General features: G+C 44.1%; 1 protein-coding gene across 1 annotated transcript in view; it reads right to left on the bottom strand.

Moving 5' to 3' along the window:
* Window positions 1-26,038, bottom strand: part of lamb1a (laminin, beta 1a) — a 102,423-nt gene that overhangs the window by 36,304 nt on the left and 40,081 nt on the right. The window contains exons 19-23 of the mRNA XM_086010185.1: window positions 25,400-25,631; window positions 25,133-25,296; window positions 24,110-24,334; window positions 16,183-16,400; window positions 14,393-14,489 (exon numbers count right to left, since the gene is read on the bottom strand). Coding sequence (XP_085866311.1) covers window positions 14,393-14,489; window positions 16,183-16,400; window positions 24,110-24,334; window positions 25,133-25,296; window positions 25,400-25,631 — 936 coding nt within the window. The remainder of the gene's footprint in view (window positions 1-14,392; window positions 14,490-16,182; window positions 16,401-24,109; window positions 24,335-25,132; window positions 25,297-25,399; window positions 25,632-26,038) is intronic.

The raw sequence follows: 26,038 nt of genomic DNA, 5'->3' as shown, positions 1-26,038 counted from the left end.
GTAGGTTGAAAGCCAGATGTTCTTTGTTTGACCACAGAATAATCTCTACCATCTGTAATGGTATTCAGTGACATTCTATGCACTAGGTGGCTGGGGATGGTATGGGAGGGTATTGAGTTTCTCAAAACAATTATATATTGTCTAAAAATGCTCAAGTTTTCATTAAAAAGGCTTATACTTCCTTGCAATCAAATCTTGCATGTCCGTACATAATTTACAGATTTTGATCTCTGACCCCGAATGCATGGTTGAAGTGCATGAAAATTTTGCTGTACAGTTACAATTTTCTACAAGGACCAAATTCAAAATGATCTCATCCCTCAAATCAGTGCCCTCGGGACTGTAAAATATATCTCGGAAAAACATTTCGAAAAAGTGCCAAGTAGTTTTTATTCACTGCATGACTGTTCTAATGCTAAACCAGACAACTGATAGACATACCTATCCCAGAAATGCTCGGCATGAAAAACATTTTCAGTTGTACATTCTAAAATCAATATAGAATAAAGGTAGTATAAAAAAGGGCAATTTGCTCATTGACAAATTAATCTCTACATTTCAGTGAAAAAGCTGCTGGGTTTTCAAGGACGGTTTGAATGGAGTTGCTACTTTATATGGTTATTCTTAGGCAGCATTGCAACAAATCCATTAGTGAAATAGCATGTGGAGTACTTTAAACAAAATTAACCATAGCTATTGATTGTTTAAATAATTTTGCACAATGTCATAATGCTACTTTGTTATAAACCTACCTTGTTTATAGCAAGAGAAAAGGAAGTTGGTTTGGTCTCAAAAGTTAACAGCCATTCCTTGCTACTGCAAATTCCAAAATCAGTAGTGGCACAAACCAGAGCCACCTCAGGGAGGTAGCAGGTCCTGTGTCAGTATAAACTGGTAGCAGAATCAACCCCATTCCTTACTCGAATGGTGCACTCCTCCAATGGGCCTGATGATGAAACGGCATTTTGGCTCACAAACCTCCTCTGTCCGCAGAGCGATTACTTTCTATGCCCAAATGTCACTAGACTCAATAAGTTCATGTGACCTGATACTGTAGTCAGCAGCTACAGGTGGCCATTAAATAAATAGTGCTGCAGTGCACTACTATCTGTGTCTCTGTTACAGGTTGAGAGTCATTGCCATACTAATGGAGGTAGAGCTTGCCCATGGTGCTCAGCAGGCATAGAATCCCTCCTAAATTTAGTGATTAAGAAGCAATTTAATTTTTGTTAATGTGTATGTGAGAGCTCTGTCTTCATTAGCATGAAACTGACTCTTAACCTATGGAGATCGAGGGGGCAGATAGAGGAGGGGGAACAAAGCAAGGAACAATAAGGTGCGTGGTGTGTAAAAGACTCTTCTTCACAGAATCTATAGTCTGTTTTAAATTCACTACTATGTTGCACTAAGTATATGAAGTTCTGTCATATGACAACCTCAGAACCTCAGTCTTCTCATATTTTTTCAGTTATTGTTTTATTCTATTTCTATGCTTAGAAGATTTGGCTATTGTCCCAGTGTAACCAATAGTAAACTAATGCGATTAAGCATCTGGTATATTTGTATCTACCCATAGTACGTTCTTTTCCCAATGGAGAATTAGTGGCTTTAACAGCACATACAAATGGATGCACTTCATAACTCATGTTCCTCCAACACATTTTTGGCTTAAGGTTTGAGTTGGCAATATAAGGCATTCCAAATAAATCTTCCTCGACTCTGTGCCATGATAAAGTACTACTGTGTGTACATAATAACAAGTATTAACTCAGTATATAATGTCTTGAGACTCAATCTCATTTTTGCAAATTTCAACAGGAAATCCCCCAGAACTCTGGTGCAAGCAGCTGTCTGGATTGAAGCACATATTTGATTTTAAAACCAAATCAAAAGTTTGAGAGAGATTAAAGATGCAATTTTTTCTAGTTCTGTAACAATTTCATGTTAGCATCTAGAAACGCAATGAACTCACAGTGTACCAACAAGTAACTTGTTCAAACGTTACTGACTTGTTTATATTGAATAAAATGAATGCACTATTCAGAATGTTAGTCATTAATAATGTAAAAAGATAAGGGAGGAATGCTAAGATTTTGCAGTACACCACAGAATGCAGAGAAATTATTTATTGGCAAAGAGGATACAAATATTGAGTACTGACTTGGAGAGAGAACTGGTTGGCAGGCAGGAAGCAGAGAGTTGGAATAAACGGGTCTTTTTCCGAGTAGCAGGCAGTGACTAGTGGGGTACCGCAGGGATCAGTGCTAGGACCCCAGCTATTCACTATATTAATAATAATCTAGACGAGGGAACTAGATGTAATATCTCCAAGTTTGCAAACGACACAAAGCTGGGTGGGCATGTGTGCCGTGAGGAGGATGCAGAGAAACTCCAGTATGATTTGGACAGGTTGGGTGATTGGCAGATGCAGTATAATGTGGATAAATGCGAGGTTATCCACTTTGGTGGCAAAAACAGGAAGACAGATTATCTGAACAGCAATAGATTGGGAAAAGGAGAAGTGCAACGAGACCTGGGTGTCCTTGTGCACCAGTCGCTGAAGGTAAGCATACAGGTGCAGCAGGCGGTTAAGAAGGCAAATGGTATGTTGGCCTTCATAGCGAGGAGATTCGAGTACAGGAGCAAGGATGTCTTGCTGCAGTTGTACAGGGCCTTGGTGAGACCACACCTTGAGTATTGTGTGCAGTTTTGGTCACCTTATCTGAGGAAGGATGTTCTTGCCATGGAGGGAGTGCAGCGAAGATTCACCAGTCTGATACCTGGGATGGCAGGAATGACATATGAAGAGAGATTGGGTCGATTAGGATTATATTCGCTAGAGTTTAGAAGAATGAGAGGGGATCTCAATGAAACTTATAAAATTCTAACAGGACTAGACAGACTAGATGCAGGCAGGATGTTCCTGATGGCGGGGGAGTCCAGAACCAGTTCATTAAATATATTCAAGAAGGAGTTGGATATATTTCTTAAGGCTAAAGGGATCAAGGGATATGCAGAGAAAGCAGGGACAGGGTACTGAATTTGGACGATCAGCCATGATCTGATTAAATGGCGGAACAGGCTCGAGGGGCCAAATGGCCTACTCCTGCTCCTATCTTCTATGTTTCTATGCGACAACACCAGGATTGATATTCACCTATTAGGAAAAAGGAATGTGAACTGTAAACAGCAAATGTTCATGTGCTGTAGTCATTTTGGTAATCTGGACCTTAATTTCTCCCTTCCTTTCCTGAAGGCACCTAACTCTAGTTGGAGGATATTTTCATTACGTGCAGTTGGTTCTCTGGCCATTGCTCATGGGTCAGTCTGGAAGCTGATCACTTGTGGGCTAATTGACTGTGATGGGCATCACCACAGAGCCCAATGCTTTCACATGCATACTTTCCAGCAGAGGATTGCAAGATAGTGATTAGCAGGAGGAATGCTGGTTGACATTTATCAAACTGAAACATTCAGTGTTAAATTGTGCAGCCCACTCAGTGGATTTCAAGTTTGGCAAGAACACGTACATAGCTCCTAAAAAATAACCAGCCACTTTGGAATGAAAATGTTCATCACTTTCACATTATTGGTCCATGTTAGCTGGATTGTACACAAGCATACAAAAAACAGGAAATGGCATGGAACTAGAGAGCAGAGAGGTCTTTCAGGAATTGGCTTAGCGCTAACGGTCCATCTCAGAAAACAAGATTACTCCTTCCCATCCTAAACTTCAGGTGTAGAACTAAAAATTCTATTTCGCAGCTTTCCTTGTACTTTCTATTTAGGCCAAGAGGAAAGCAATAAAAGCTAGTAGAAAAAATTCTGCACAGCTGGTAACATTAATGGCCTGGCAGCAGTTCACTTGTTTGCTCTCTCAGCTATGGGGCTTAAAAGAGGAAATATATTTTAGAAAGTCAATGCAGTTACAAAAGTACTTTCTCCTGCCATTGGGCGTACCACCTTCCAACTACATCACCCTTGCTGCCACCACCAAGCACTCCTCTTGGTCTGCAGACTAACTTGCCAAACAGACACACAGACTCATCATGCTCCTGCACATGACCTCAGATTGAACATGGGGGGTGGGGGCAGCAAGAGAGATTTTGAAGCTGCACTACTTGTTTTAGAAAAAACTCTCTCAAACTGCTTCTCCAATAAATTATTCCTGTACATGCTACATGATTTAGTAGTGTAAAAATTCACCCCCTCAAAATGGATGAAAGCAGAGAGTGACAGGTATTGGGGAAAATAACATACTGTTGTCAAAAAAAGTGTTAGGGGGAGAAATTGGGTATGTACCGCCACCTATTAGCACCTAAAGAGGGCAGTCAGTGGCTGTAGCGCCACTGGCCGCGCCTCCCGTGATATTCAGTGCCTGCCAGCACCTCCGTCCCCGGCCTCCTGACGCCCCCCACCCCCCCCGCTGTTGCAGGCCCCTCCCCCTTAACAATGGGAGGAAGGCCTGCAGTGTCGTGCCGCAGCGTGTGGCACATTGCGCTGCGATATTCAGTTTCAGCGCCCTAAGAGGGACGCGGAGCGCCTCGAGCCTCGCCCCGTCTCCCTCTAGGGGCGCTGAAACTGAATTTCTGACGTTCGTTAATGCTCCGAACGCTGCGCAAAAATCAGCGCCCAGGCGAACTTGGCGCCTCAACCCAATTTCTAGGCCTTAATATTTACAAAGATCCTATGTAGAAAAACCCATTTCAGAAAATGACAGTAAATCAGTTATCTCAACAAACTCTAGAATCTTGTCTTATTGCCTCTCAGTCGGTGTCTGTGCATCAGTGCTCGTTACACGGTGACTGTTCTTGACCAGCACTCTTCACATGGGAAACTACTGGAGTAAAACCATGTTGTGCTCTGTAGTGTATGTACCTTTAAGCGAGAACTACTTTTACAGCTCCTGTATACTGTAGTACCGGTAGTGACCACACCTGTATATAAGCCTTGAGCATGCCTCTGTACCCCCAGTCTTGAGACTACCCTACTCCAGTAAACACCTGTTGATTGTTAAGTTACAGCATCCGTGTAGTTATTTGGAAACATCATACTCTCAGAATCACGGATCTAACAGTGGCGACGAGCGTCGATTCGAATCTACCTGCAACTCTGCATTTCTCTTCAAGGATTCGCTCCGGGAGGGCGGTGGAAGAAAGTCGAGGCCAGAAGCACGGGCGTCGACCACGAGCAACCGCCCAGTCGTCCGGCAGAGAGTGAACATCGCAGGGGAGGCTGTTGAGAGCCGGGCTTGGTTCCCCAGCCACGACGATCCAGCAACAGACTGACAACAGGTACAGAGCAGACCCTTCCCGGACCGCAGCGGCAGCTGGAGCCGACCGACGGCAGAGAAAAAGCCGAGCAGCGTCGACGGGGTAAGAGAGAGGGTGAAGCGCACAGGGCGCAGCCGGGGGTTGAAAACCGAGCGGCATCGAGGAAAAACAAAACAAAACAGAGAGAGAGGGTAAAGCAGCAGCCGGGTTCAGGACAGAGCGGCGGAAACGGGAAAGGCGCACAGAAAAAAAACGTGCAGAGCACAGCCAGGGCTCAAGGGCTGAACAGTGTCCGCGGGGAGAAGAAGGGAGAGCGCGGGAGATGCCATTGAGCCGCGGAGAAGGAAGAGCGCGGGAGACGCCATTTTTAGAAGCCGCAGCGGAGAAGGGCGAGCGCGGGAAGAAAGGAAAGCACGGGAGACGCCATTTTGTGCCAGCGGAGAAGAAGGGAGAGCGCGGGAGACGCCATTTTTGACAGTTAAATCACACCCAGGGATGCCGAAGAGTGGCAGTATCTCTACGTTCGACAATGAAGTCGAAGATTGGGCGACATATGTGGAACGTATTGAGGTGTACTGCAGGGCGAATGAAGTGCCAGATGCTAGGAAAGCACTGGTTTTGTTAAATTCCATGGGTGCAAAAACTTATGGCTTACTGCGAAATCTAATAACCCCAGAGAAGCCTGTGGATAAGAATTTCGAAAGCATAGTAGGAATCCTACAGGACCACTTAAACCCCACACCACTGCTGATAGCAGAAAGATTTAAGTTCCACAAAAGGAACCAGCATAAAGACGAAAGTAATGCTGAGTACTTAACGGAACTGCGCAAGCTATCGAAACACTGCCAGTTTGGAGTGGGACTAGCAGATACGTTATGGGACAAGTTTGTGTGTGGGCTTCAAAGTGAGGGTTCCCAGAAACGGCTTCTATCAGAAAAGGATCTTACGCTGGACAAGGCTTTCAGCATGGCAGTATCACACGAAGCAGCTGTAAGGGGCGCTGCAGAGATACAACGGAGACCAGAAGAATATGGCACCAATGAAATGTCATATGGAACAGGGAAGTGTTATTGCTGCGGCAGAACAACACACGACCAGAAGGATTGTTGGTTCAAGGACCAAGTGTGCAGACAGTGTGGAAAAGCAGGACACATAGCGAGAGTCTGCAGGTCAGGGAAGAAAACCAACAGCAAGAAATCTCCACAGGAGAAGTACAAAAAGGTACACAAGGTGATGGACAGTAGTTCAGACGAACAGAAAAGTGATACAGACTCCGGAAGCAAGGATAGCAAAATACTGCAGATGTTGGAAATCCGAAATAACAACAGAAAATGCTGGAAAAACTCAGCAAGTCAGGCAACATCCGTGGAGAGAAATTTGAGTTGACGTTTCGGGTTTGACCCTTCAAGAAGGGTCAAACCCGAAACGTCAACTCAAATTTCTCTCCACGGATGTTGCCTGACTTGCTGAGTTTTTCCAGCATTTTCTGTTGTTATTCCGGAAGCAAGGAGCTGGGTTGTCTGAAACTACATAAGGTAACCAAAATGGAGGATCACCAGACTATCTGGGTCACACTCAAGATAGACTGAGTCCAAGTGAAAATGGAATTGGACACAGGATCAGCCCTAACAGTCATAAACCAAAGGGACTACAAACGGCTATTTCCACATATACCCTTGGAAGCTACAGAGATTGTCTTGAAGACTTACACGGGGCAAAAAGTCTACCCCAAAGGAAAAATAAGGGTGGAAGTGATATACAAAGGCCAGGAAATACCTAAAATGGACCTATATGTATTGCCAGATGGAGGACCACCACTACTAGGACGTGAATGGATCTGGAAGATACAATTAGATTGGCATTCCATACAGGCACTGAAGGTTGAGGCCAAAAAGGATGACGACGTCACACCTGGACGACTGTCAAAAATGCTAACCGACGCAAAAGAAGTGTTCCAGGAGGGACTCGGAACACTGAAAGGCATAACAGCAACGATTAAAATAGAGGAAAATGCAAGCCCAAAGTTTCTGAAGGCCAGACCAGTGCCTTATGCGATCAGACCAGCCGTCGAAGCAGAGCTGGAAGGGTTGGAACGTTCAGGAGTACTGTCCAAAGTAGACTGGAGCGAGTGGGCTACACCCATCGTTCCTGTAATGAAGAGGTCGTTGAGTAATACGCCTGGGGAACCAAAGAAGGTCCGCATCTGTGGGGATTTTAAGGTGACAGTGAACCCAGTCCTTCACACGGTACAATATCTGCTTCCACGAATTGAGGATATTTTCGCCTCGCTATCTGGAGGCAAACGCTTCACCAAAATTGATCTAGCCCAGGCGTACTTGCAAATGGAGGTAGAAGAAGCCTCGAAACAATACCTCACGATCAACACTCAAAGGTCTCTACCAATACAACCGGCTGGTATTCGGGGTAGCATCGGCTCCAGCTATTTGGCAAAGGGCGATGGATCAAGTCCTGCAAGGGATTCCAGGGACCCAGTGTTATTTGGACGACATCCTGGTCACGGGCGAAAATGACACTGATCACCTCGCCAACCTGGAGAAGGTGCTCACTAGATTAAAGGAATATGGGCTACGAGCTAATCGCCACAAGTGCGAGTTTTTCCAGAAGCAGATCTTGTATTGTGGCCACGTTATCGATGAAGAGGGGTTACATAAGTCCCCTGAAAAGATTGAGGCAGTAGTCAAGGCTCCAGCACCGGAAAATGTGTCACAACTGAGGTCGTTCCTCGGGCTGGTAAACTACTACCATAAGTTCTTACCAAATTTTTCTACGGTATTACACCCACTGAACACCCTACTGCAAACAGGGGTACCATGGAAGTGGAATGACGAACGTAAACGAGCTTTCCAGAAGTGCAAAGAATTAATCACATCAAAAGAGGTGTTGGCCCATTTCAACCCAGCACTACCAATTCGTTTGGCATGTGATGCATCACCCTATGGTATTGGAGCGGTGCTGTCGCACAAATTCCCAGACGGGTTGGAGAGGCCAGTAGCCTTTGCGTCTCGGTCACTAACCTCGGCCGAGCGTAACTACGCCCAGATTGACAGGGAGGCCCTCAGCCTAGTATGGGGAGTAAAAAAATTCAACCACTATCTGCATGGGCAGAAGTTCACTTTGCTGACTGACCACCAACCACTTGTCTCCATCTTTAATCCAAAGAAGGGCGTTCCGGTGATGACTGCACAACGGTTACAAAGATGGTCCCTTTTTCTAGGGGCGAACCAATATGAAATAGAATATAAAGGCACGAAACAGCATGGAAACGCTGATGGGCTATCACGCCTGCCACTGCCTACTGTGGAGGAAGCACCAGCAGTGGACCCTATCGAGATATTTTATTCGTCAATAATTGAACGATTGCCAGTAACTAACGTGGATATAGAGGAGACCCGCAATGATCCGACACTGTCTCGGGTATATGATTTGACGGTGAGGGGATGGCCAACACATGGCGACTCACTGTTGCCAGCATTCTCATACAGAAGAGAACAGCTGTCAGTATGCCAGGGGACAGTGATGTGTGGATCCCGAGTGGTGATTCCACCCAAGTTAAGGGAGAGAGTGCTAAATGAGCTTCATGAAGGTCATCTGGGAGGGGTGAAAATGAAAAGCCTTGCTAGGGCTTATGTGTGGTGGCCGGGGATTGATCAACAAATCGAGGACCTAACCAAGAGCTGCTCAGAAAATGCACCACCACATGCCCCTCTACACCCATGGGAGTGGCCCTCATCTCCATGGCAACGGGTGCATATTGATTTTGCTGGTCCTTCATGGACTCAGTGTTCTTAATAGCAGTGGATGCTCACTCGAAATGGCCTGAGGTGATAAAAATGTCCTCAACCACTACAGAGAAAAAGATTGCAGTCCTACGGACCATATTTGCCAGGAACGGCTTGCCAGAGCAGATTTGCTCTGATAATGGACCACAGTTTGTGTCCGAAGAGTTTCGGAAATTTATGAGAAGGAATGGGGTAAGGCATTACACATCCGTCCCGTATCATCCAGCCACAAATGGATTGGCTGAGAGGTTCGTACAAACCTTTAAAAAGGCGATAAAGGCCATGTGCGACGATGAAATTCCACTACAGCATAAGGTGGACAATTTCCTATTAGCCTACAGAAATGCGACACATGCAGTTACCAACCAGACCCCGGCCATGATGTTCTTTAACCGAAGGTTGAGATCTCGTCTGGATTTGCTCAAACCAAATGTGCGAAGAAATGTTGAGGATAAACAATTCCAGCACATCAATGAGAAGCCGACAAGGAGCTTCAATGTAGGACAACCAGTCTTGGCCCGTGACTACCGAACAGAGAAATGGCAACCCGGAATGATATGCACAAGGCAGGGGCCATTAATGTACACAGTGGATGTCGGGGAGAACATTGTGAGACGCCACGTCAATCAGATCTTAGCGTCACAGGAACGAGTCAACCCCATGTCTCGAGTACCTGGGGATGAACCCGACATACCGGTAGCATCTACCTCAGAACCAGTAGCAGTGGAAACTGATGAACTAACCGACGAAAAGGGGCCAGAATCGCCTCCGCACCAAGAACAAGAACCTCAGGAAAGGCGCTATCCAGAAAGGGTCAGGAAGCCGCCCCAAAGACTGAATCTATAAATGGACTATTTTTGTTTAATGTGCATGTTAAAGTGTTAATTGTTATTTGAATATTATGGGTACTGCTAATCTAAAAGGGGAGGAATTGTAGTGTATGTACCTTTAAGAGAGAACTACTTTTACAGCTCCTGTATACTGTAGTACCGGCAGTGACCACACCTGTATATAAGCCTTGAGCATGCCTCTGTACCCCCAGTCTTGAGACTACCCTACTCCAGTAAACACCTGTTGATTGTTAAGTTACAGCATCCGTGTAGTTATTTGGAAACATTATACTCTCAGAATCACGGATCTAACATGCTCCATCAAATACCAGCACACGAGTATTCAATATTCCACATGAGTGTTCACTATTCCACTTCTACATCTTTTTTGCTTCTTAATTTACTGAACAGATTTGGCATTTCACTTTTTTGATAAGTGAGGAAAAAAAGTTAAATTTTGAATTCTATACATCTTGAAGGAGTACCTAAAAAAAGTTTTCATTGCCCAAATGTTATTTGCACAATTGAACCTGACCATACAACTTTCAGACTAGGAAAGCAATCCTACTTCTGGAAGTGAGCTGACTAATTAATAGCCTTCTGTCGTCTCAGCTGGGCAAATGCCAGAAAAAAACCATCGTCCATTACAGAATGTAACCTAATTATTTTGGCTATTATGGGACATAGAATATTACAGCACAGCAGGTGGCAATTTGGCCTATTGTGCCTGCACCCACTCATTCCCCACAGTCCTGCAAATTTTTCCTTCACTATGTAACTAACAAAATGCAGTCAAAAATAACAGCCAACAAATATCTAGAGGGATAGAATTGAAAAGCAGAGAAGTTCAGTTGAACTGGTGTAGAGCCTCGGTTAGACCACACTTGGGAGTACTGTGAACAGTTCTGGTCTCCATATTATAAAAAGCTCATAGAGGCACTATAAAAAGGTGCAAAAAAGATTTACTAGAATGATACCAGAAGTGAGAAGTTATACCCATCAGGAACGATTCAACAGGCTTTAAAGGGCTAGAAATTCGGTGCCTTAGCGCCTCCAGTCAGTGCCTCCGGGGGTGGGGGGGGTGATAACGGGGCGCTAAAAACTTTCCGCCCGGGCACAGCGATATTACCGCCGCCCGCAAAATTCACCTACCGGTTTGCAGCGGCAGTAACCCCAGCGCCATGATCTCCTGCGCCTGGAGACCGTGATGTCATCTGGCGTCACATCGTTCTGGTTGTGCCCCGGACCCGAAATTCATTTCCGCCCCTGCAGCATCGCTGGGCGAAAACAGACAGCTGCAGGAGGCTGGGCGCTACGGGGGCGATAATTAAAGGCAAGGTAGGTGAAAAAAAAATCTGAAACACTCTTTCCGTTTTTTTTTCTTTCAGCAGCCATCGATCAGCCCGGCACTCTGCTGATTGGGCCGCATCGCGGCTGCCGTCGGGGACAAGTTAAGTTTCCCTCTCACAGAGCCTGCAGCGCTGGCCCTTCCCTTTAAGGGAGGGAAGGAGCCTTCCAACTCGGCAGTGGTGCACGGCCCAGTGAGCAGCGCTGCACAACTACAGCCCCACTTGCGGCCTGTTGCACTCCAGGAAGGAAGTGGGGTGCTTGATTAAGCGCTCCAATTCCCTCCTGGAGTGCAAAAGTGAATTTTTTTTAAAAGTTGAGAACTATTAGCGCCTGGCGCTAATTTTCTCAACTTTTAAAAAGTTAGCGCCTCAAACGGGGCTATAATGAATTTCTCCCCCCCTTTGTCTCTTTTCTCTAGAAGAGAGAAGACTGAAGGGTGACCCGATATGGTCATTAAGATTATGAAAGGGTTCGATAGGGTAGACGTGGAGAAGATGTTTCCACTTGCGGGTGGGACCAGAACTAGGCACCATCAATATAAGATAGTCACTAATAAATCCAGTAGGGGATTCAGGAGAAACTTCTTTACCCAGAGTGGTTAAAATGTGCAACTTGCTACTACAAGGAGTATTTGAGGCAAATAGCATAGATGCATTTAAGAGGTAGTTAGATAAACATGAGGGAGAAAAGAATAGGATACGTTGATGGGGTTTAATGAAGAAGGGTGAGAGGAGGCTCGTATGGAGCATAAACACCGGCATGGACCTGTTGGGCTGAATGGCCTGTTTCTGTGTTGTACATACTTTGTAACAAGGCTGTTCATTAGTCAGCTCCCTTCCAGAAGTAGGACTGCTTTCCTGGTACAAAAGTTGTATGGTCAGGTTCAGTTGTACAAATAAAATGTTACCCAGTGGTTATCAGGAGCACTCAAAAAGGTTGGAGAAATATTGTTGTGGTGAGCAAGTCGCAAATTTCCCATAATCTATTATTTTGCTACAGTTCATATCTGAATTCTGAAATTGGTCAGGAGGGGCAGACTAACAAGGGCTGCTGGAACAGTGTGATTCATGTCAAATTGACACAGATGGCAAGGAGTACAAGATGGCAAAAATCAGGTAGAAGGTGCCCATTATTTTTAAATGGTGTTCAGTACTTTGGCAAACCTTTTGAAAAGTGCAAATAACCCCTTAGGGCACTGATCATTGATGACAATTAAATGTGTGCTCATTAGCATCTGCCAAATTACTTACTGCTTCTTTTCTCTATGCAATAATTTAAAAATTATATGTTCGCTTTCGCTATAGAAAAAAATTCTTTGTTCGATATGCCACCAATTTGATGAAAGTGATGAAAGCACAAGCCCACAGTTAATCTAGTGCACAGATAAATAGTGTCATTGTTAATCATAGGACTCTCACATCTGTAAGGGCAGATTATTAAAACGGTACAGCTTTTGGTCCTAAAGGACATAGCCCACTTACAGAAACCAGTGTAAAATCTACTCGTCATAGCCTTATTGACAGCTGATTTCAGTAACCAAAAAGCTAGCATGCCGATTCTAAAATGGAAATCAGTCTAATGATAAGCTGTTGAAATAAATCCCTATTCTATGCAGGGATGATTGACAACTTGCTGGCTGATCATTTACAAATTCCGTCTTGATATTTCCTTTTGGCTAATAATCCTGTGTAAAAATATTGTACTGTATCTTATTAAAAATAGATTTTAGATCTGTGCTGCACATCTACTGACTGGCTAATCTAGCATTTCATGATAGAAGAGAATAGTTTCAACTCTAGCCTGAATATTTTCAGGTCCTGGCGCAGAATACAGGCTTGTATGGAGCATAAACACCTGCATTGACCAGTTGGGCCGAATGGCCCGTTTCTGTACTGTAAATTCTGGCCCGTTTCTGTGCTGTAAATTCTATGTAATTCTATAATCGAGCGGACAATAGGTGGGCGCAGGAAATGGGGTAGGACTTGGTAACACTAAAGATATGACTGCGGAGATTTCTTCTATCTGCCTCCTTGAAGCCTGACATATGAAAAGGAGGTGGCACTGCCAGCAAGAGTCATCCAACAGAATTCCCACTAGCCCTGCCTCCTGAACAATTCAATGTACTATACAGTGGAAAAATACAGGCGTACAGTACCTTTGTATGGCAGAAGTGGAGCCCACAAGATAGTGTTCCATGCCATGAATCCTCATGAAGACAAAGACTAGAGTTGTGGCCACTCTTACAAAGATGGCCAATTTCAATTTCAGACCCCCCCCCCACACACACACCAGTTCCATAGTGTAGAAATTACCTCACTCAATACTGAAGGCAAAGGTTTTCAAACTGGAGTCTGCGAGGAGCGCCTAGGGGCTTTGAGGGGTCAGATTTTGGTTTGTCCAGGCATACTCTGAACAGTCTGTCTCACAAATTCTGCATTCAATATATTTCTGTATGTGTTGCGACTTACTAGCACATACGGTATAGCAAAAAATATGTTCTGCGACCAGAACACCATTTTCCTTTGGATAGTTACATTGGTGTCATCTCCAAAATCTATAGACATTCAGACGATATTACTAGCAATTGCACCAGTGCTGTACACAGCATGATCTAAATCTAGGCAATAAGCATCTTATGTCAATTTTACAATAAAATGTCAAAGTTAGATATACATAATGTTGCCACTACTCTTCAGGTAAAACTACTTTGGAACATCAAAGGTACTTTGCACTTAATTTTTTCCTTGATCATATTAGATGTGGAAACTTGAAACAAGACCGGAGCAGAGTAAAGAGTGCAGCACAAAGAAACAAAAGCTCTTTGATTTCTTGAAGGTAGAATTTCAAAAACCATATAGCCTACTGGAGTGTTTAATGTAAACACAGTTGTGCTGTGAGAAAACGGCCACATGCATCTCAAGTACATGAATCTCTTGTGGGTTTTAAAAAAGTAAACTGAGGTAGCCAATTATCAAATCAAATTCAGTCTACATTTCAGCATTGTCCAATGTGCCCTGCCATTAATCCCATAAAGCAACAGATAGAGGAGTTACTAGTATTTCCTGCACCAACATAAGCCTGGAAATTTTATCAGCAGCAATATTAGGTAAACTCCAATATTTTGTGCATAGTTACTTACTCAGACATTCCACATCAGGATCTCCCCAGAAGAATTCTTGGCAGTCACTGCAAGTTTGCCCTCCAAATCCAGCCATGCATTGACACTGTCCTGTGAACTGGAAAAAATACAGCAGCTTACATTATATCCTTTTGACATTCATTACTTTTATCAATTTGCAATCGAGGAAAACAAAAAGGTAAACTAACCAAAAAACCGCAATCTACAAAATATGTCGAACATTCAAGCTGAGAAAAGCACTTCCACTGCTATGGTCTCTCAGTGAATTAACAATTTTATGTCAATTAGTATCAAAAGCTATGGCCAACTTTCATGCAATGGATTCATGTCCACTAGACAAGATTCCCAAACTTACTTCAGACAAAACTCCTTATCCCCAAAGGTAATTACTCCTTGCCCAGACATGATTTCTCTCTAGTATCTCATTCTAGTGGATGCTATTCATGTCTGAGTCTTGGCAGTGAGTGTAGTAGGCAGGCCACTTGATTATAGTGCAGGGAAGGGATGAAGAGGAAAGAATGGAATCACAGCCAAGCCCTATTCTATCCCCCCCCCCCCCCCCCCACCGTGTCCACATACATTCACTTCCTGGGACACTTGTCAGTGATCTAGAAACAGTAATCTTGGCTGATTGCCCCCCTGTACTACTGCCACAGCTGAGATCAGATAACTCAGTCCAAACCTGGGTTATTGCCCCTCTGTACTACTGCCACAGCTGAGATCAGATAACTCAGTCCAAACCTGGGTTAAAATTGGCTTGGCACTCCTGTACTGTATGGCTTAAGATACTCGCTGGATAAAGTTGTTGAGCCATTAAGGGGAGCTTGCAGAAAATGTTTTTGTCACATAATCCGGAGATTAATTTTAATTTATTCATTCTTGGGATGCGAGTGATGCTAACATGAATGTATTTACTGCCCATCTTTAGTTACCCTGGTAGTGGGTCTTTTTACAGGTTTGTTAGGGTCAGAGAGCATTTAAGAATCAACTACTAGAGTTACATGCAAGCCAGATCAGGTAGGGGTGGCAGGTTACCTTCTCTGAAGGACATAGTGAACTAGTTGGGTTTTTTATGACAATCCGGCAGCTTCATGGTTAGTCGTCCCCACCCCACCCCCTGTGCAAGCCTATAAATTACCAAATGTACTGAATTACATTTCACAACTTTCCAGCGGGTTCTGAACTCACCCTGGGTTGCTAACCTATAACCACTAAACTACCACATAAATGTGAACCACTAGGCTAGTGGTTACCCCACTGTCCCAACCAATATCCTCACTAAGATACATTTTAATAGAAAACGATATAGTTTCGCACTACCCTGCAGGGCTTCAAGCAGCACGAGCCCACAGTGGGAGCTTGGGCACAGAGGTCGGTGCATCAGGTTTACGGGCTGCACGGCTTTTTGTCTATTCATTTTAACAAATGGAAAATTATGCTGAACACACACTGAGTGCCCAGGCCTCTGTCAGAATTCCCAGTCTGTGTTCCTGTTGAGCTGGGAGTGCTAAATCACATTTACTGCTATATTCCAATTGTAAGGCTATTGAATCATGACACTACATTCATTCAGTAAATATACACATCACTATAAATACAAAATGCTCAGGTTGCACTTCAAGGCCAAACTTTAAAATATTTACTCATTAGAATTACTTTAGTGTCAAGAGCAATGAGAGTGTTTGTCCAGTAATTCTTAATATTGAGCATCACCCAATAAAATAGTTCAAAATTTCAACCAAATGTTTTTCGGTCCACCTGAGAAACAACTTTGCAGGAATTTTCCTCACCTCATTACATGATGATGCACGCGAGTGGACTTCATTACAATTGCAGAGCTCACAACCTGCTCCACTTGCTAGCTTCCAGGTATTAGGTGCACAGCGATCACACGTTAGACCAATCACATTGGGAAGACAAGGACACTGACCACTGGTTTGGTTGCAATGACATTCAACAGCAGAAGTGCACTGGGCCTGTACTGTACCCAAGTAATTACAGACACACTCTAAAAATAAAATAGAAGCATATATATTCATCTTTCATATTGTACATTTTAAACTATACATCTGAACTATTCTGAAATGCAAAATTATTCTGCAGAGCAAATTATAGATACTCAAACAGAACAAAAATTCATTATTTGGCTTAATGAAAACTTTCAAAGCAAATGAAGAATAATTTTGTTGTTCAAATGGTAGCAGTTTCGCCTTAGCGACAGAAGGCTGTATGTGGGTTGAAGCCCTATTTCGAGACTCGAGACTGTAATCTAGGCTGACATTCAGTGCAGTTGAGTGAGGTGTGTCTTTCCCACAGGATATTAAACAGACTCTGTTCAGGTGGATGTTAAATTACAGGGCAGGGCATTCTCCTAGCCAACATTCCTCCCTCAACAGCCAACATTCCCAAATTAACTGGTCATTCAACTGAGAGATCTTATGTTCAAATTGGCGATCACGGTTACTTAAAGTTACTATACTTCAAAAGTAGTTCATTTGATGTGAAGTTCTTTCTTGTAAACTAACATAATTAAAAGGCAAACAACAAAGAACCGTGGCCATTAAGAGCCAGATCATGAAGAACTATTCAAGGAGGAAGTCATGGTTAAGACGGGTCTACTCCTGTCCCTATTTCTAACTTCTGTTGTACAAAATCTAGGACAGTTTATATGAAGCACAATTTGGACTTTAGACTAATTAAACTGGCTCATAAAAACAATTAATTTACAAATACTTCCATGACCCCACCTCACTCTACCTTTACAACCTCCTCCAGCTCACACCCTCAGGGCTTCAAACTCCGGCCGAATGTGTCCCCTCCCCATCTTTTCCAGCATTAATCGCAGAGCCTACAGCCATCACAGTGCTGTGCTAGAAACATAGAAGATAGGAGCAGGAGTAGGCCATTTGGCCCCTTGAGCCTGCTCCGCCATTTAATGAGATCATGGCTGATCATCCAAATTCAGTACCCAGTCCCTGCTTTCTCCCCATATCTCTTGATCCCTTTAGCCTGAAGAAATATATCTAACTCCTTCTTGAATATATTTAATGAATTGGCCTCAACTGCCTTCTGTGGTAGAGAATTCCACAGGTTCACCACTCTCCGGGTGAAGAAGTTCCTCATCTCTGTCCTAAATGGCTTACCCCTTATCCTTAGACTGTGATCCCTGGTTCTGGACTCCCCCGCCGTTGGGAACATCCTTCCTGCATCTAGTCTGTCTAGTCCTCTAGAATTTTTTTCCACCTTGCTATGTCTCTCATCACAAAATATTAAAATATAAGTAAGACCATGTGGCCTATTTTAATCCACCCTTCCAGAATGACCCTGACATTCCCCCTATTGCCAGATGGACTTATCATTTTTTCCCCCTCTTATATGTTCCCATCTCCGTGTATTGCAGCACCCAATTGTAAATAATGCCAGGATTTTCCCCTTCACTACTCTACCAGCGAGAGTGTCGACCACGCTTCTTCAAAAGCTTCCTCAAGATCAATCTCTTCAACCACGCATTTGGAACCTTCTTTAACTCCTGATCAATGTCCCTGTTCCCTCATCCCTTTTTTCACAGCACCCTGGGATATTTTGGTATATTAAAGAACCTATTAAATGCAAGTTGATGAGGCTTTAAGGCACATACCCAGATCACTCCAAAATGTATTATTCTACATCAAGTTTGTAATAGGGGACCTAGACTGGCTTACAGTTTTGCACCACTGCTTGAAGGAAAACCAGATAAAAAAGCAAGGAACACTGGTTTCCACCAGATTGGGGTCAGAATCGGATTTCAGCTCAATACACAAGTCATTCATGTTCTTGATGTGTGACTGAGCTACTAGAAAAGACACTGGCTGTACAGCTGAAAAGGTGGCACTTGGAAAAATTTACAAGTGAGTTTCTGCTGGAGAATTACAGATGAAAAGCCACATATTGTGGAAAATATTAATTACTGGCCATTTATTTGCTTCAAGGAAGTAATTGAAGATCCTAGCTGATCTGCAATGACTTCTTCCTTGAAGCAAAGAACTGCCTAGTAATTAATATTTTCCTCAAAATGAGGCTTTTCATCTGCGTTTGACTAGTTAAATCAATGCAAACAAGAACAAATGAACTGGCATTAAGTGCTGCAGATGTGTCAACAAGAAAGCCACTGAAGCAAAATTGCAAGTGGCCAAGAATCCTTTGTTAATTACTTCACCATTCTGTTCCGATGCTGAAATCATCAAGTGTGTTTATGTAAACAAAGCCTTTATTTCCCTGGGGCTTGTGAAACCACAGGGGACAAACATGTTGATCGGGTGATGAAGTGCAACAATGAAGGTTTGCAAATCAGACCTCGGGGGGGGGGGGGAAAGACTATATAACCCAGAAATTCCGGTCGGAGGCTTCCCACGGGCGTAAGCCCCCGACCTGCACAAACGAACCGCGCCGACTGTAATGCTCTGGGCCGGCGCAGAATTCCGTTGCTGTGCCTCCTCAAACTGCCGGTACCCCGGAGGCGCAGCGTACCCCGGGGGCGCAGCTAGTTCGCAGCTTCCCTGGGATGCCAATCGGAGCAGGGAAACTCCATTCATCGATTTGACAGGGAGACCTGTCAAATCTATGAATAGAGATCACCCTCAAAACACAAGTAAAACTTCAAATAAAATTTTTTTTAAATCACATTTTTAAAATGACTATAAATCACAAATTAACTTAAACAAAAAGAGTTAAATTTTTGAAAAAAATTAAAGGTTTTAAGGGGGTTAAAAATAAACTTACCTTTCTTTAAAGTATTTAAAAATGATAAATAAGTGTTAAAAAAAATTCTTTTACTGATATCACCTCTTACCTTGTTAAAAGCAGGCCTTGCGCCTGCTCTTCAGGCGCAGCTGCTACCGACTTACCCGGACTGTAGCAACCTCGGAAAAAAACAGAAGTTCCAGGCGTACGCGCTGCCTCTCCAGCACAGGCGTTTTACCTGTGAACCCCTTTCTTCAGAGAACGGAAGTTCCGGTTTCTAGCGCATGCGTGAAACCGCTTCCGTTGGCCCTACGGGCGAGTACACAGCACGTACACACCCGTAGGGAACAGAATTTATGGGCCAATGGAATTTATCTATTGTCTGTCTTCATTCCCTTTGGGAACTCGATTTCTTTAGTGAAATTTTAATTATCCTGGACAAATTAAATTAAGAAAGAAAAACACTAAGAGGATTAAAAAGATAAAATCACAGGAACTTACAGACACTTAAATACTCGGTCCTGTCTCTCGAGAACATTTTCAGATCACACATTAAAAAAATTACACAGTATAGCTTCATCCTTATTCAATTTTGTCATTAAAAAAACCTGGGTGTCCTTGTACATTTGCTTTCCTAATTGCTTACTGTACCTGCATGTTAACTTTGTGATTCGTGTACAAGGACACGCAGGTCCCTCTGAACACCAACATTTCCCAATCTCTCACCATTAAAAAAAAAACTCTGTTTTTCTATTTTTCCGGATAACTTCACATTTCTCCACGTTATATTCCACAGTAGCATAGTGGTAATGTCACTGGGCTAGTAATCCAGAGGCCTGGACTAATGATCCAGAGACATGGCAGCTGGGGAATTTAAATTCAGTTAATTAAATAAATCTGGAATAAAAAGCTAGTATCAGTAATCGTGACCATGTAACTACCAGATTGTCATAATAACCCATCTGCTTCACTAATGTCCTTTAGGGAAGGAAATCTGCCGTCCTTACCTGGTCTGGCCTATATGCGACCCCAGGCCCACAGCAATGTGGTTGACTCTTAACTGCCCTCTTAAATGGCCTAGCGAGCCACTCAGTTGTAACAAACCGCTACGAAACATAATAATGAGTGAAACCGGACGGACCACCCGGCATCGACTCGGCACCGGCTACGGACATGGCAATGGCACACCCAGCCCAGTCAACCCTGCAAAGTCCTCTTCACCAACATCTGGGGACTTGTGCCAAAATTGGCAGAGCTGTCTCACGGACTAGTCAAGCAACAGCCTGACATACTCACAGAATCAAAACTTTCAGCCAATGTCCCAGCGGCAGGACACACCCACCAGGGGTGGCGGCACAGTGGTATACAGTCGGGAAGGAGTGGCCCTGGAGTCCTCAACATTGACTCCGGACCCCATGAAGTCTCATGGCTTCAGGTCAAACATGGGCAAGGAAACCGCCTGCTGATTACTACCTACCGTCCTCCCTCAGCTGATGAATCAGTACTCCTCCATGTTGAACACCACTTGGAAGAAGCACCGAGATGAACAAGGGCACAGAATGTACTCTGGGTGGGGGACTTCAATGTCCATCACCAAGAGTGGCTTGGTAGCACCACTACTAACCGAGCTGGCCAAGTCCTGTTGGACATAGCTGCCAGTCTGGGCCTGCGACAGGTGGTGAGAGAACCAACACGAGGGAAAAGCCTACTTGACCTCGTCCTCACCAATCTACCAGTTGCAGATGCATCTGTCCATGACAGTATTGGTAGCAGTGCGGACTACCGCAGTCATTGTGGAGACGAAGTCCCGTCTTCACACGGAGGACACGCTCCATCATGTTGTGTGGCACTACCACCGTGCTAAATGGGCTAGATTCAGAACAAATCTAGCAGCTCAAAACTGGGCATCCATGAGGGGCTGTGGGCCATCAGCAGCAGCAGCAGAACTGTATTCCACCACAATCTGTAACCTCATGGCCCAGCATATCCCTCACTCTACCATTACCAACAAGCCAGGGGACCAACTCTGGTTCAATAAGTAGTGTAGAAGAGCATGCCAGGAGCAGCACCAGGCATACCTAAAAATGTGTCAACCTGGGGAAAGCTGTAACACAGGACTACATGCATGCTAAAAAGCAGAAGCAGCATGCTATAGACAGGGCTAAGCGATCCCACAATCAACAGATCAGATCAAAGCTCTGCAGTCCTGCCACACCCAGTCGTGAATGGTGGTGGACCATTAAACAATTAATGGGAGGAGGAGGCTCCATGAATAGCCCCATCCTCAATGATGGTGGAGCCCAGCACATGGGTGCAAAAGACAAGGCTGAAGCATTTGCAACCATCTTCAGCCATAAGTGCCAAGTGGATGATCCATATTGTCCTCCTCCTGAGGTCCCCACCATCACAGAAGCCAGTCTTCAGCCAATTCGATTCGATTCACTCCACGTGATAGAGAAACAGCTCAGCACACTGGATACAGCAAAGTCTATGGGCCCTGACAACATCCTGGCTATCGTGCTGAAGACTTGTGCTCCAGAACTAGCCACACCTCTAGCCAAGCTGTTCCAGTACAGCTACAACACTGACATCTATCCAACAATGTGGAAAACTGCCCAGGTATGTCCTGTCCACAAAAAACAGGACAAATCCAATCTGACCAATTGCTACCCCATCAGTCCACTCTCAATCATCAGCAAAGTGATGGAAGGTGTCATCGACAGTGCTATCAAGTGGCACTTAACTCACCAATAACCTGCTCACTGATGCTCAGTTTGGGCTCCGCCAAGACCACTCGGCTCCTGACCACATTACAGCCTTGGTCCAAGCATGGACAAAGGAGCTGAATTCCAGAGGTGAGGTGAGAGAGTGAGGCAGCATTTGACTGAGTGTGGCATCAAGGAGCCCTAGTAACACTGAAGTCAATGGGAATCAGGGGGAAAACGCTCCACTGGCTGGAGCCATACCTAGCACAAAGGAAGATGGTTGTGGTGGTTGAAGGTCAATGATCACAGCCCCAGGACATCACTGCAGGAGTTCCTCAGGACAGTGTCCTAGGCCCAACCATCTTCAGCTGCTTCATCAATGACCTTCCCTCCAACAAAAGGTCAGAAGTGGGGATATTCGCTGATGACTGCACAGTGTTCAGCACCATTCACAACTCCTCAGATAATGAAGCAGTCCATACCCGCATGCAACAAGACCTGGATGACGTTCAGGCTTGGGCTGATAAGTGGCAGGTAACATTTGCGCCACAGAAATGCCTGGCAATGACCATCTCCAACAAGCGAGAGTCTAACCACCTCCCCTTGACATTCAATGGCATTACCATCACCGAATCCCCCACCATCAACATCCTGGGGTTCACCATTAACCAGAAACTTAACTGGACCAGCCACATAAATACTGTGGCAACAAGAGCAGGTCAGAGGCTAGATATTCTGTGGGGAGTGTCTCACCTCCTGACTCCCCAAAGCCTTTCCACCATCTACAAGGCACAAGTCAGGAGTGTGGTGGAACACTCTCCACTTGCCTGGATGAGTGCAGCTCCAACACTCAAGAAGCTCGACACCATCCAGGACAAAGCAGCCCGCTTGATTGGCACCCCATCTACCACTTTAAACAATCACTCCCTCCATCACCGGCGTGTATACCATCTACAAGATGCACTGCAGCAACTCGCCAAGGCTTCTTTGGCAGCACCTCCCAAACCCGCGACCTCTTCCACCTAGAAGGACAAGGGCAGCAGGCGCATGGGAACACCACCACCTCCAAGTTACACACCATCCTGACTTAGAAGTATATCGCCGATCCTTCATCGTCGCTGGGTCAAAATCCTGGAACTCCCTACCCAACAGCACTGTGGGAGTACCTTCAACCACTGACTGCAGCGGTTCAAGAAGGTGGCTCACCACCACCTTCAAGGGCAATTAGGGATGGGCAATAAATGCTGGCCTTGACAGTGACGCCCACATCCCATAAACAAATTTAAAAAAAAATTGCCATATTCTTGCCCACTCACTTAGCTTGTCTATATCCTCTTGAAACCTCCTTGCATCCTCCTCACAACTTACATTCCCACCTGGCTTTGTATCAGCAGCAAACTTGGATAGATTACATTTGGTTCCCTCATCCGAATCATTGATAGATTGTGAATAGCTGAGGCCCAAGCACTGATCCTTGCGGTACACCCTACTCTGTTTTCTGTCTGTTAACCAATCTTCAATCCATGCTGGTATATTACCCCCCAATCCCATGAGCCCTAATTTTGTTTAATAACCTCTTGTGTGGCACCTTATTAAATGCCTTCTGAAAATCCAAATACATCACATCCACTCTTCCCCCTTATCTATTCTGCTAGTTACAACCTCAAAAAATTTCAACAGATTCAGCAAACATGATTTCCCTTTCATAAATCCGTGTTGACTCTGCCCAATCCTATTATTTTCCAAGTGCCCGGTTACCACATCCTCAATAATAGATTTGAGCGTTTTCCCCACTACTGTACTGATGTCAGGCTAACTGGTCTGTAGTTTCTTGTTTTCTCTCTCCCTCCTTTCTTAAATACTGGGGTTACATTTGCTACCTTCCAATCTGTGGGAATTGTTGTAGAATTAATGGAATTTTGGAAAATGACAACCAATGCATCCACCATCTCTACAGCCACCTCTTTCAAACCTGATCTTGTACAAATAGCACACACACAAATTTGCAACGTGCTGTTGTCCCAGTGTCCCAGAATATTCACCATAGTATATAAACAAGGCAAATTTAGCACAAATGGAACTGGCACATTTTACAGGTCAATATATAAAGGGGACAAAAAGCATGAGGGGCTGCGTTGGACTGGGATGGATGAGAGTAGACACCACAAAAAGATCAGAACACATTGGGATCCTTTAAAAAAAAGGATGTAATTCAGCCAAGTGATTATAAAGCAAAATATTTCATAATTCTTAATTTCAAATACAGTTTGAAAACTTGTCCAGCATATCTTACTTATGCAGTTCTGTTGCAGTGCATTGCCATAATAGCCAAGCTTGCAGAGGTTGCAGCTTTCACCCTCGGTATGATATAGACATTTTAGGCACGCTCCAGTCTGCTTGTCACATGATTCTGGGTCAGTCATATCGATGTTGTTGCTGCACTGGCACTCCTGACAATACCCTCTAGTTTCATTAGGGTTACCGTAAAACCCAGATGCACATTCATCACACCTAGCACCTGTCAGAGAAAACATTAAATCTCTTTAAACAAAAAAGTTGAGTAATAACAACTGGTATGATTATATAGAAATTATAACACGGAAACAGGCGTTGATGTTAATCCTCCACAGAAGCAATATTCCTAATCTTGTGTCCTGTTCCTATATCTCCATCGCCCCCCCCCCCCTTAACTTTAACCACCTGTTTAACCGATTCTTAAAAGTTGACGTGGTCTCTGCTTCGATCACTAACTCTTGGTAGTGCATTCCACACCCTCACAACCTTCTGTATGAAAAACACTTTCTCCTGCACACTCTCTATTAATTCTCTTACATTTAATCTTGCATCTATGTCCCCTTAAACTGGGTCGCTCAACCACCAACCCGCTCCTTGCCCCCACCAAATCCCCAGAAATGTTGGCATACACATCTCACTGGCAGTATTTCCTGCCAGAGAGAAAATGGGAGCTATAATTAAGGTCTGAAGTTATTAAAGTCAGTATTAAAGCCCGCTTTAATTACCTACCTCCAGTGGGGAGGCAGCACAGGCATAATGGGCCAAATGGCCTCCTTTTGTACCAACATTTCTATGGTTCTAAAATTATGGCCAGTTAAAGAAACAATGTTGTTCGTTTGTGTACATTTTAGGACAGTTCAATTTCTTCAGCTTTGGACAGACCTCCTGTCCAAAACACTTAACATTGCCGATACTGTCCAACATTTGGTTTTCAATTGTAATCCATTCAACATTAGACTGGGAATAACTATGCTATAAAGTTTCAAGTAAAGTCAATCTTTAGTTCATCATCATTACATACCTGTATATCCATGGTGACAGAGGCATACGATATTTCTGGAATAAGGATCCTGATAACAGCCAGTGGCAAACTGCCGTCCACTATCTGGACCATCTGGGCAAGGACATGGGCGACAGTGGTCACCTGACCCAAGTACAGGGTCCCCGTAATAACCTGACAGGCAGCTATGAGAAAAACAAGGCGGTTTTAACAATAGCTGTTCCATTATGTTGGCAAAAGAAATTTCACCTAGGATAATGAACAGCAGTAAAATTAAAGACACAATACCTCTCACAATTATGTCCACTAGTATGATCTCTGCAGCTTAAACATTCACCAGATTCCAAGTCACAGTGATCTGCATGGCCATTACACTGGCATGGGCGACAATTAGGAAACCCCCAATATCCAGGCTGACACTGGTCACACTGTCGGCCATAGACTCCTTCATTACAGCGACACTGACCAGTAATGTGATGGCAAAATTCATGGACAGAACCTTCTCGTCGACAGTCACACGCTACAGTAAATTTAGAAATATATATATTTAGAAATAGTATATGAAACGGTCAATCACTTTGATGAAGATTAATCACTTGCATCTTTGAACACAAGAATCTTGATCTAAACAGCAAATGCACTTTTACAAGTTATTAAAAATCACAATTAAGCACTACTTTAATAGAGTAGAGCAGCATAAGAAATATCTTTGGGACGTCTACTTGAGATTGGAGTTAAAATGAATGCCAAAGTTCCCCCAATGTTTTAGGAGGTGAAACCATGACACCACCGATTATGCCAACAGAGCAGGTTCAATCATTGGAATGTTAAGTTAGCTGATCGCAGCCAGAAGTAGTGGCACTACAATGAAAAGAATAGGTGGAGAAAATCAACAACTTGCATTTATTTACAATGTCCCAAGCCGCT

The sequence above is a fragment of the Somniosus microcephalus genome, chromosome 17, assembly GCF_052327205.1.
Source record: "Somniosus microcephalus isolate GS21.2 chromosome 17, FLI_Smic_1.0, whole genome shotgun sequence".
Classification (NCBI taxonomy): domain Eukaryota; kingdom Metazoa; phylum Chordata; class Chondrichthyes; order Squaliformes; family Somniosidae; genus Somniosus; species Somniosus microcephalus.
Note: the sequence above shows the minus strand (reverse complement) of the source record. Positions and strands in the feature narration are given on the sequence as shown.